The 13,140-nt window shown below is 47.5% G+C and overlaps 1 protein-coding gene across 1 annotated transcript; it reads right to left on the bottom strand.

The window, feature by feature from the left end:
* Positions 1 to 10,105: 10,105 nt before the first annotated feature.
* On the bottom strand, positions 10,106 to 12,622 carry FOXD3 (forkhead box D3). Its single transcript, XM_032494461.1, has one exon. It carries the CDS (start codon positions 12,163 to 12,165, stop codon positions 10,720 to 10,722), a length of 1,446 nt encoding a protein of 481 aa, XP_032350352.1. The 5' UTR covers positions 12,166 to 12,622; the 3' UTR covers positions 10,106 to 10,719.
* Between the last annotated feature and the right edge of the window lie 518 nt (positions 12,623 to 13,140).

Genomic DNA, 13,140 nt, shown 5'->3' with positions numbered 1-13,140 from the left:
TCTTCTAAACTCGCCAATCAGATAAATCATCCTCCCTCCCTCAGAAGAGAAGGGAGTAAGAAGGAAAGGCTCACATGTCCTCAAGTAAAAATTTCTCCTCATGGAAACGTATTGAGTAGGAAATAGGTATTTTCTGACTTAGCACTTCTTAGTTATTAAATTCAGCGGTATAAGAAGGAAACAAACTGGCTACACACACGCATGCCCGTGTGCAAGTAATTTGGAGGCTTCCCAGAAAGTGTATACATTATTTGAAATTGAGGTACCCTTAGGAGAACCTGGAAAGATAGAAATCAAAGAGGAAAAACTCCTTCCAAAGCAGTGTCTAATTGGGATAATCCACTGGAGGCACTAAACACATTTCCTGGCATGTGGTAAGTGGTCAATTGATCTTCTTCACTTGTATCTTTGTTATCACTGCTATGCTATTGTTCTGTACTCAGCCACAACTCACTCTCTGTGTGAAAACACAGGAAAGAACCATTTAAGTGGATTCCCGGCCAAGTCTTGTCCAGAGGAGAGAAACATTTTACATTTTATAGCACCATGAATTTTGCAAAGCACTTTAACATATATTATTTCATTTGATTCCCAGAACAACCCTGCTAAGGCAGATATTACAATGGAAATTGCATTTTGTGCAAGAACTAGATTCTAAAGTAACATATAAGGTTAAAAAAATCAAATATAATAAAAATTAGTCACAAAATCCCTTAAGTTTGCCCTTATAATATACACGCATACCGTCTCCCTTAATCTAATCGTCAGCATTTCCTCCATTGTTGGAACAGGTTGATGCCTCTTCGGTTGAACTCTAGATATAAGAGATGGCTTGCATTTGGAGGCCATGTGGTACAAAATATAAGGGCAGTATATATAAACATTGAGAGCCCATCCTATTTTCTGTAGCAAGATACAGTGTCAAATGCATAAAGGAACAGAGACTAACTGGAACCAGCAACCTCATGCCTCCCTTGCTTCATTTCCCTGTACACCATGCCCACTGAATGGAATTCATGGCAGCTTCACATTTAAATGTTTTTTTCTGTTCTCTCTTTTGTCTCTTTTTCTTTGTGTTTCTCTCTCTTTCTCACACTTTTAAAGTGATGTTTGGTTTAATTTAAGCAAAACAGATTTATAATGTTTAGATTATCATAATCTAAGGTTTACAGTTTCAAGTGGCTTAGCTAAAATCACAAGGCAGCAAACCCAACTGACTGACTTCTATTCTATCTTCCTTTAACTGTACAACATCACATCCTCCCATTAACCAGATAGTGTAACTGAGGTAGTCTTTACAAGCTAGGAATTAGGTATTTGCCTGATCAGATACAATCTAGGCAGACAGTAACTTCTTATAGTGAAATCTTAGTGTACATCTAGAAAAATGTTAAAATGAATACACCTAGACCAGACTTCAGCAAAGACATAAGGCACATGTCCTTGCTCTTGTGAAAGTGCCATCATATCTTTAATGACTATTGTCAAGACCTCTCATCCACAAGATTGAAAAATACTTTGAAAGTGAAAAAGTGATTTACCAAGTGGCACTACAGAGTAAATTGTTTCACATTTGTTAAGTTGTGAGAACACAAAAATGATACGTAGCTCAAGCAGATGGAAGGGATAGTGGTATCAGCAACATCATTTAAAAATATCAAGTGTAACAACTATGGGTTCATAATATCAGAGAAAAAAATAAAGGTAACCTAATAAAAACATGACCACTATAAAAATCAGCAAAACTGTAAAGCATTAATAGTCGCCATTTCTGAGTGCTCCAAATACCACAGTAAATCTTCATACTACAGTCCCCATCTCATAGATAAGAAAACTGAGATTCAGAGAGACCAAATAGCTTCGATCAAAATCACATTTCAGAAATGGCAGAGCCAGGATTTGGTTGACTATCAGATCCAAAGCCCATGCTCTTCCCAGAACATCATTCTGCGTCTCAAACCCTTCCTAGTAAAGGAATCAAGATTGAAAATGCAGTATAGCTATCTCTTACACAGTAAGTTTTTAGCTCTTCTAATTTAATAAAGTTTTTTCTCACATTTCATCTCATTTATATAAGAATATTTAAAAGCAATAGTTAAAGTAGCCCATTAAGTGTGTGTGTGTGTGTATATATATACACACACACACATATATAATATATTGAATGTACTATACTAGAATGATGGTTCCCAAAGTGGAGGGTGGATTCGCTCATAGCCTCATGTGGGGCTTCTTTACTTTATTCATGGGGCCCCAAGGGTGGTAGTGGGGGGGTGATTCAGTCCCCTCCCCTGAAATACAATATACACTATCAGTATCAGAGTGAAGGAGTCATCAAACTGCTAGAAGTTTGAATCACAGATATCTTGGAATAACAGATATCTTAAATCAAGACAAAGTGAAATTAAGGTTTAAAAAAATTTCTGCATTTTTAAACAGTCACTCAAAAAGACCTGTTGGCTGTTGAAATGATAGGTATGATACTATAATTCCTCTCTTTCCTCTCTTTTTTTCTCTCAGCTAAATTTATAAGAGTGGTCCTTACAGAGAAAGACAAATACTGTATGATATCACTTATACGTGAAATCTAAAAAAATACAATAAACTAGTGAATATAACAAGAAAGAAAAAGACTCACAGATACAGAGAACAAATTAGTGGTTACCAGTGGGGAGAGGAAAGGGGAGAGGGGCAACATTGGGGTAGGGGATTAAGAGGTACAAAATATCATGTATAAAACAAGCTACAAGGATATATTGTACAGCACAGGGAATAAAGCCAATATTCTATAATAAGAAAAGATAGTGGTCTTTATATGGGCAAATACAGAGTCTATCAGGTACTTCCAAGTTCAATGTCAGGGCTAGGACTAAGAATTAGTCTTGTCTTTTAATCCAATCTATTAACTCTTGTACTCGACTCCCTCCAGCAGCAAGAGCAACTTTATCATAAAGTCATAATTCCTGATGTATGTGGAAAGGTGATGCTGTTGAAGTACCATCAATAAAGCAGATGTTTCACGGTGGTTGTGATTAATTTGTGCTGATCTTGATACCACCTTGCTCTTGTAACCAACATTTACATTTGCAAGATGGTAGAATTTGAGAGATGGCTTACTGGTATAATCTGTAACAATGGGAAAGAAAGACGCTAACTGGGCTATATACAGACTAAATCAGTAAATCAACTATACTTCAATAATAAAAAAAAAAAAGACTAAATCAATAGGAACCACATAAACTAGATATATATTTGCAAAAAAAAATGCATAATGTGTATAATACTAAAGAGCACATCATCTTGATCCCAATTGGAGGGCAATGGCCAAATAATCTGGGATTTTCTTTCTTCTCTGTATTAAATAGTAGAATCTATATATTATTTAGGGAAGCCATCTAAGGTCCTAGTTTCATATGGTTAATGGTTTGGATAACTGACAGGTAAGAGATTTAACTTTTATGCCAATGTTTACAACAATGAAAGAGAAATTAAATGATTTAACTTTCTAACAATGCTTTTTTAAAAAAAAAAAAAATCTGGTTAAAAAAAAAAAAAGAACTTAAGAGTCTAACAACCATCCACAAAACTTTTACTACCAGTATAGTCTGAACCCAACCCTAGAGGAGGTGGTAAATAACCAGGGCTCTGCAAGTAGGTCTCAGAGCAAGGCCCATGGACAGCCCTGGAACATGTTTACTGAATACAGAATCCTGATACTTTCTCAAAGCTTTAGCTTTTGCTCAGTTTTCTCCACAAACAGTAGTCTTAACATAAAGGCCAAACCACAGTGGATTCTTTGTGCTTCAAGATAAAGAATCCCAATGAGTAACAACATGATCATCTTTAATATTGAAATCTAAGCAAATTACTCTGAAATTCTCTATACTTTACTAAGGAAATAAAAGAGTTCTATGAAAGAAAGACACTCTAACAGAAAGAGATGCCCCTAAGTGCAATGGACGTTTTGTGAGGTAGTGATTCTTCTTCTACTGGGAGAACTGAAGCAGAGGCTGGCTGAAAACCCCACGGTACTCTAGAGGAGTTTTCTTCATTAGGCTGGAGGTGGGAACTGTCTGCTGGTATTTTAGGCTAGGTCAAGGAATTTTCAACTAATTTCACAATGGCAGAAAAAATATTACACTTTTTAGATCTCTAATAAATGCTTTTTAAATTCCTTCATTTAAAAAATTAACATGATGTTTATAAAAAGCATATATTATTAAAAAAAAAAAAAAGAGGACTGAAGGAAAGGAATGGGAAGAAACAGTCCCCTCAACTCGAGAAAGGCCTCATTTGATCAATCAACAGCCTTTAAGGGTCCTCATCCCCACTCCCATGGTCCTAGTTTGTCTCTTAAATTAGTCAAATAATTTTGATCGTCCCCTTTGTGCTCAGCAATCTTAGACAGTAGGAACTCACAGGGTATCGTTGGCAATGGTTCATTGGTTGGCACCCTGGGCTCCAAGAAGGCACAACTAACCTGAGCTAGGAGGCTCAGGAGGGCTTTCCGGAGGAGGCGTTGTCTCCCGGATGGAGCTTCAGAGCAAAAAGAAAATTTAAGGTTTGGGGTTGCTAACTCGCTACGATCCTGGGCATGCGCCCCTTGCGGAAAAGGGTAACGGACAAAATGTGTGGTTGATCCTTTGGAGAAAACTGAGTCTCGCTTACCATCTGTCGAGATGAGAGGGTGGAAGGGATGGAGGGCGAAAAAGAACCAAAGCTCCCCTCTCCGGTAAGACGGGCACCGCAGCTCTTGTCGCCGGATCCCAGAGATGAGCATTCCAAATGCCCAGTCCGTTGAAGCGGGAGCGGCGGGCTAGGGATGGCGGAGAGGAGACTTCCTGCCACGCGTTAGCGACCGGACGCACAGGCCCGACTCGGGGGGCACTGTCGTCCGTCCCCCACCCTGGCCTTGTCGCCGGAGTTCTCACGACACTTCTTAAGACCTCCAGGGCTGTGACTTAACCAAAACCTAATACAGCTGTCCCTGGTTCCCCAGAGATCCCAGGTTGGGGCTTCTCGGACACCGGGGTTCACACCGCGGAGATTTGTTCCGGTCGCGAGTCAGTGGGGCGCTGCGGGAGCGGGTGTCTTTTACGGATGGGTTTCTTCCCTAATCAATTCTCTTCTCCCTTCCTTCCCTCCTTCCAGGCAGGGGGAGCTGGAGTCCCGCAGGCTAGAGCAAAGGTGGACCCGGCGTGGGAGGGGGTGGGGACACCCGTGGGGACCGACTCCCGACACCAGAGCGATGAGGCTGGGCCTCTGACCCCTCGGAGTGAGGGTAGCCACGGGCCTGGAATTCCAGCCTCCTTTCTTCCCCTCCTAAATTATGAGGCAAGAAGGGGATCGAGCCGTCGGTCGCCGCAGAACGGCCCAGCGCTGGGCGAGCGGCACGGCGCGGACGGGTCGCGGCGCAGCGGGCGCCCGGGGTCGCCCGGCCGCCCAGGGTCTAGGTCTTGGCCTTCCGCGAGCTGAGTCCCACTAGTCCTAGTATTTCTCTGCATTTGTCTTTTTCTTCTCTCCGCTCTTCCCAGCCTTCCTTGTCCCACTGATCGCTTTCTTCCTTTCCTCAAGTAGGACATCCTTCCTGGGTAGAGAACAGTTTTTCCTCCGCTGAGTGTTTCCATAGCTTACAACTTGGGCTGCTGAGTGACCCTGGGGAAGTCACGGAACTTTCAGGGCCAGGGTGGAAAGAGGGAGCGGGTGTTCTGTAGGGCAGTTTTTTCTGAAGATGCCTCCAAAATTCAGCCCCGGAGGACTCAAACAAGGGAATGACGGTGTTCCCTCTTCCTCCCCACCTCGCCACTGACAGGATGGAGCTGTATGCATAAGCACAAAATTATCTGAAGAAGGAGGGTTTTTGGTACGAGTTTTATAGTAAAGTAAGGGAGGTGACTAATTTAATCCTTATTTTGAAAAATTAGGATATAAGATACCCCTCGGGAAATAAAAATAAGATGATGCTTTCTACGACTCCTTGGCTGATTTTGTAGCAGTTCAAAGTTTGCTCTCAGTACCTGCTCTTCCTTGGCTGGCTGGCTGGCCTTCGGGGAGCAAGGAATGCTTGTACATTCCTAAGAGGGTAAGGGGAGGTGATGGGGATGGTTAAGAGAGAAGTTGGCTCTGGGTGTAATTCTGCCAACTGTTCGAGTGAGGCAAAGGGAGGGTGGTCTTTTACACGGGTTTGGGATCTGGTTACCTTTAATTCGCCCCGTTGGCTGCGTATTGCGCTAATGGGCGTCTGTCAGCGTAGGGCTCAGGTTTCCGCACTTGCCTCGGACAGTGGAAGCAAAGGGGCAAACAGCAAAGTAGACCGCTTAACCAAAAGAAATATACCAGGCCTCTGGAGCTGGGGTTGCAGGCTGAGAGTAGCTGGGCATTATGGGCATCTCCTCAGGCCCAGGGCGAATCGAAGGACTCAAGACCTGGAGGAGACGCCACCTTTTAAAAAGCCCTTTCTGACCAGCCTGTTTTGCTCCATCCTTTCAGATAGCAGGGGGCTAGAATAGGCTATGCAATCCCTCATAGAAAAATTCATCTTTCACACCTAAAATCTAGTTGTTCAAAACCAAGCCAAACACTGCAGGTGTTTGAAACAGAGCTGTTTGTCTTTCCAGAAGCCATTAACAAACTCCTTACATCCCCTTAGGTCTTTACAGTTTATACAACATATTTCGCTGGCACCAACTCGCCTAATCCTGCAAGTCCAAGTGACAGGTAGACTCCTCAATTCTCGTTGTGGGGGCAAGGGAATGGAGAGGCTCAAAGAAGCCAAGCAGTTTGTGCAAGGTCACAGTCAGGAAATGCCTGTTCCTAGTCTGGGACGCCCTCCCCCTCCGGAAGGCCTCTCTCGTTCCACTGCTTCCTGTCATCCCTTCCCATGAAATAGACATACACACAACCGCCCCCCTTCTCCCCCTTGACTCAACCTAGGCACTCTGAAAACACCTTTCCAACCTCCCTATGCCACCTCCTAGACAGGAGCTCATCCACTAATTATGCCACCATCACAGACACAGGTGGAGTATAACGGACACATGGCTCTGGAACTGACTTTCTTTCAGATCACATTCTCTTCAGGACATTTCTTCAAGGAACCCATGTTAGTTAAAATGTGCCCACACACAGACACACACACCAGCCTTTCATGGTCCCCTCACTGCCAAGACTCTTCGTATAAGCCACATAAAATAAATAACCTCAAATATAACTCTTAATTGCTTCCAAGTCTATGTTTCCTCATCACTAAACTTTACTGCTTCACAATCTTTAGGGCAAACTCCCCTCGGGACTCTGTCCTTTCCAAGACAGAGGCCGGAGAAAACAGCTTTTCCGAGATTCGAGCTGGGTGTCCCAGTCAGGGAGGATGAGAAAAGAAAGGGTGCTTAGAGCCTGGGAGGGAATGAGAGGTCTCAGAGGGTTGGGACTGGACCCTCAGAGACAAACGGGGAAGTTTTCCATCTGCTCGCCGCCCCCTACAGGCCACGTCCGCCATTGCAGCAAGAGTCCTACACAGCCGGTGCCTGTATTTTGCTCTAGTCTTCGCACGCATTTTCCTGGACCTCCGGATCCACCCTCCTTTCTCCGAGAGACTGAGTACCGGGACCCCACTCAGGGACTTCATCCAAGGGATGCTCTAGGGGCCACAAGCCTTGGAACTGGATGGAGTTTCTAGAAATGAGTGCCGGAGGAAGTGGAAACCAGTTTAAATTCGTGTGTAGCCGATAGCTAAAATCCTCCCCATAAAAAATTACCTGCTTCCCCTCTTTATTACAAATAAATCTGCCTAAGTGAAATAAAAAGCGGATATCAGTCGTGTTGCCTTTAAATCTCAATGTAAAAGGGGGATTTCAATGCCTTTCTCGCTAGTGCCCGCGTTCGGTCATATCAAATGTGGGTTGCAAGCCCTCCCTCCTCCAAGTGCTTGCGTTTATTATATATGATATTTGCATTTTCCCCTTCTGCTCTAAGCCTTCGTGGTTTAACAAGCTTAAACCAAAAAGAGCTTTTCAGAGTGGGTACGGCCAGGCCTATCTCCCTGACACCTGCCAGGACTTTAAACAGCCATTGGTCGGTTTGGTGTCTGGGTCTAAGAGTCTCTTATGCTCCAAGAAATAAAGGAAGGGGACCATCTCCAGGCTCTATGTCAAGGTTGATAAAGTGTCTGGGAGGAAAGTTGCCGGCAGATCTCTCCTCTACACCCCGCCGCCTAATGTAACGGGAAAAAAGCCCTGCGGATCTCAAGCGGCAGCTTGTGGCCGAGTGTCACGCCGCGGGTGCAGGCTCGGCCGGTATTGCTGCTATGCGCGGAAATATGAGCGAGTAATTTTATAAGTAACAAAGGATCAGGGATGGAATGAGGCTCCTGTTATCCAATGTCATTTAGAAGCCTTGGATCAGCAGCTTCTTGAGGCTAAAAGTGAATTCAAGAAGCCCTGCCTTTCCCTTTTCCCAGGGGTGTCAGCTAAATTTAGAAATAACCTCTATGTGTTTGCACAAATCATGTACCATTTGCTGTTTGTGTAAAAACCGATTAGCCAGACACAACTGTGAAACAACTTGTTACTTTTATAGCTGCAACACACAAACAAATTTAGATCCGTTTAGTTTTCCTTGTAAAAAGAGATTAGAAGGGACCCGCCCGAGACTGTGTGGTCCATAATCTCTTCTCCGTGAAGGTTACTGTGGCTTCTCTCAGTGGCGGCTGATTATCAGGTTCTTGTTTATCAAGTTAAACGATCTCACCCCCGGCAGCCTGTTTTATTTTAGGACTCTGATCCAGAAGGAATGTTTACTCAGGACACAATAATGTTTACTGTTTACCAGGAAAACAGGTTCGGTATTAGAGAGGAACTGTCTTTCAAAGCAATTCCCTAGTCCACGCCGAAAGCAGAGAAATAAGGCTGGGATCAGCAACCGGGAGGCATCTCCGAGACCAGGGAGGCGAGGTGGACGCTCGCGCCAAGGACTGGCTGTGTTTTGCAAACAGCACGCGAGAAGGGCCGAGCTGACAGTACTAGTGCCCGCTCCAGTTTTAAAAAGCGATTTCACATAAGTAATTTTAACAGCTAAATTAATTACGGAATAATTAGAATTGATGCCATTTGAGGATTTATTGGTGATGGGAATCGGCTTCCCGCGTCTAGATGTTTCATTTCTACCTTAATACTTCAGGTTGCAACAGCTGAAATGTACATTAAAAAGAATTTGCAAGGACATCTCCCCAATGCTGTTCTGTGATCTCGCATTTCACACTAAACTAACCTAAAGTATTAAAAAAAAGTTTTTAAAAGAGGAGTGATATGCATCTGTTTTTAAAAGGGTATTAAGGCCATTATTTTTTGGCCTTTGGAAAGCCTAGGGGTTGGAGGAAAAGGAGGCATCTACAGGAATCCTTCAGAATTCGAAATTATGTTGTGGATGGATTATTGACATAGGAAAGAGGTATCTTATTTTAAAATAATAGAAAATTTTATGAAAGAATAAAACAACTGTGTATCTATCAGGTTAATATAGGAAATACAATTCCACTGCAAAATTTAAAGTGCCGTAACATATATTTTAAAAGTCAGCTGGGTTTATTACCAATCCCACTTCAGGGATGAAAAGAAATAGTTTGAAAACTCAAAGCTTTAAATGCTAAAATGAGGGAGATGTTTGGAATTCACATTCTTTTGAAAGGATAATTGAAATGACCAAGAACTCTCATTTGGGAAGTTTACATTGTGAAAGATAAAGTCTGATATTTAAAAAAAAGTAAAATAAAATTGTGCTGATGTTTTGAATTAGGTTGAATTTTTTTTAATGACAGCTTACTTTACATAACTATCTTGTCATTTAGATTTAATGGATTGATAGGAAGGAGATCATCACCCACATCTCGATTTTATGTGAAAACTAAAAGAAAATATTCATACGATTTAAATTAGGCATATTCTTTCCTTTCTCCAATTATTTTTCTTACACTCAAATTATGAATTAGTAAAGTCTGAAAAGGTCATTACTTGAAAGTCCTCGAATATCTGGGAAAGATAAAAAGCAAATACTAATTTAAAATCTTGTTATTTACCTCAGACACCTAAATAAAACACTAAGCTGAGCCTTTTAAAAATTTATTTACAAAGCTGTGTACAACACGATGGAATAACATTTAGAATACCATATATATTCATTCATATATAAACAGACTTTTATAATAGAATGACACTTTTTGCCTTTTGAAAATTTTTTTATATTTAAAATCTCCCAACGTCTCTATACATTTTTTTCTCACATAAAACTGCGGAGAGTGAACCTTCAAAAAAATGAAAGTTCAGAGCTCTAAATCTACTGAATTTGTTTTTTTCTTAAAAAAATAAAAACCCCAAAAGGAAAGTCAATAATTTTTCTACAAATATGTACAAAGAATTTCCCTCCCATCCCCAAGGTACTGAGAGCAGGCGCCGTCGGGTACGTTTTTGAAAAATTCGGTTTTCGGTTTTACCTGGACGGAGAGCTATTCCCCGCAGGCGCGCGTGAGTTTGCTCCGCCAGCCTAGGTGTGCAGGACCGGGTGGAGGCCGCCGAAGGTCGATGCTGAGGGCTCGCGGGAGGAAATGGAGGAGAGGCAGAGTCCAGGATTGGGCACCGGGGCCAGGACCGGGGCGGGGCGCGCAGCTTGCAAATGCAGCCGACGCTCGAGGCCGCCGCCGGGCCCTGCATCCCGGCCACCCGCGCGTCCCTATTGAGCGGGCCACTTGGCTTGCGCCGCGGCAGCGGCAGCTGCGGCGGCCGAGGCTGCGGGCTGCAGGAACTGTCCAGAAAGCGGCACGCTCAGGATGGGCGCGATGGTGGCCGTCGTCCTGCTCAGAGAGAGCGGCTGGTGCGTGGCCATGAGCGCCGCCGACTGCACGGTCCCGGGCGGCCGCAGGAAGGACTGCGCCGCGCCGCCGCCCCCGCCACCCCCGGTGCCCCCAGTTACCCCGCTGCCCCCAGCGCCCGCTGCCGAGCCCCCGGGTGCCGCGGGACCCCCACCAATGATGTTCTCGATGCTGAACGACGGCCGCGCACTCGGCTCGGACTTAATGAGCGACGCCGTGGTGCCCGCAGCGCCCGCCGTGCCCGCGGCGGCCGCGGCGGCGCCCAAGCTGTTGAGCTGCAGCTGCAGGCCTGGGCCGAGCTGCGAGCCGAAGGCGGCCGCTTTGCGGCCGAGCTCGCCCGAGGGCAGGAGCGGCACGGCGGGCGGCAACACGGGTGTCACGGGGGGCAGCGCGTACGGGTACTGGAGCGCCGCGGCCGCCGCCGCGGCTGCCGCGGCAGCAGGGTGAGAATAGGCGCCGGCCGCGGCCGCAGGGTGCAGGCCGTAGGGGCGGCCGTAGGGCCCCGCGGCGCCGGCCGCCGCCGCAAGGCTGTAGGCGCCGAAGCTCTGCATCATGAGCGCCGTCTGCTCGCGCAGGTGCTCCTGCTGGTGGCGCTTGAAGCGTTTCCGGCGCCGCAGGAAGCTGCCGTTGTCGAACATGTCCTCGGATTGCGGGTCCAGGGTCCAGTAGTTGCCCTTGCCTGGGTTGCCCGGTTCGCGGGGGATCTTGACGAAGCAGTCGTTGAGTGAGAGATTGTGGCGGATGCTGTTCTGCCAGGCGGGGAACTTCTCCCGGTAGTAGGGGAAGCGGTTACTGATGAACTCGCAGATGCCGCTCAGGGTCAGCTTCTTCTGTGGGCTCTGCAGGATAGCCATAGTGATGAGCGCGATGTAAGAGTAGGGCGGCTTCACCAGACTGTTCTTGGGCTTGCTCGGGGCCAGGCCGCCTGCCGCACCGCTGCCCGAGCCAGGCCCGCCGCCGCTCCCGCCGCCCTCCTCGCCGCCAACGCCGCCCTTGCAGCCGTCGGCTTCGGACACGCCCGCCTCGCCCCCTGGCCCGGCCCCGGCTCCAGCTGCCTCCTTGGATAGTGCCAGGGGCTGCTGGTGCGGCGGCTGAGGCTGCCCATGGTGGGGTGCCGCCGGCGTCACCTCGTCCGCCTCGTCCAGTCGCAGCTCCGGCGGCCCCGCGGGGCTATCGCAGCCCGCGTCGCTGTCCTTCTCCTCCAGCCCGTCGTCGCCCTCGCCCACCACATCGATGTCCACATCCTCGGCCGTCAGCACCGTCTGGCCGGACATGTCGCTGGCGCTGCCGCCACCGGAGAGGGTCATCCCTCCTCGGGGTTGGTGGCGGCGGCGGGGAAGGAGTGGCACGCTAGGAGGGTCTTTAGGGGCTGCCGCCGAGCTCAGGAGAGGAGGTTTGGGATGGGAGATTGGGAGAGGGGAGAGGAGCGTAGGTGGTTCGGGGCCCTCCCGGCTTGGCTCACACTCGGCGGCCCGGCATCGCGAGCAGCGGGCGCTGCCGTCCGCCCCCCGCGGTCACGCTCCGCAAACTTCAGCTGTCCCCGGCGCTCGGTACTAGGCGCTCGCTACCGCTCCTGGCCCTGCTGGCTTCTCTACGACGCGCCCCCTCACTTCGCCTGCCTTCCTCGGCCTCTGGACTGGGTCGTGGGGACCAAGAGCGGTGCAGGCTGGCGCGGGACGCCGGGCGCCTAGCAGTTCGGGAGGGCACGGACAGGGCCAACGGGGGAGGGGGGTAAAAGGGACGCCGAAGCCCCCGTAGTCGAAAGTCCTGTTTTAAGGACTGGCCTGATAGATTACTTTCTACTTAAAGATCCAGCGGGAGGCGGGGCCACGTGACCGTGCGTGACGTCAGGGCCGCCGCGGAGCCGGCCAAACTCAAGTTGGTTCAGAGAATTGTCAACAAAGGGACGAGGGACGCGCAACTCTGCGCGGCACCGTGCGCCAGCATCCTGCGGGGCCCGAGGGTGCCCCGGCCCGCCCCAGGACCCCACCCTAGGCTGGAGCCCGCGCGGGGGTCAAGGGAGCCTCTGGGTGTGAGTGGGGGTGGGTGCGCGTGAGAAAGGGTGTGGGCCTGAGAGCGTCTGCGGGACCCCGCGGCTCTGCTGCCCTGCCCTCCCAGCTCCCTCTCCTTTCCTCCTCTTTGCCAAAGCTCCCTTGGCAGGGACTGGGCGTAGAATGTAGAACAAGATTCCCATCTTGTATTTCTTAAGAGAAAAACTTAGTAAGTAGTCTCTATTTTGTTTTTTGTTTTTGATTCTTTTTAGCTCTAAAGAGTAAGGGCTG

This window comes from Camelus ferus, chromosome 13 (assembly GCF_009834535.1).
Source record: "Camelus ferus isolate YT-003-E chromosome 13, BCGSAC_Cfer_1.0, whole genome shotgun sequence".
NCBI lineage: Eukaryota > Metazoa > Chordata > Mammalia > Artiodactyla > Camelidae > Camelus > Camelus ferus.
The sequence above is the reverse complement of the archived record's forward strand: the minus strand, read 5'-3'. Positions and strand labels throughout refer to the sequence as shown.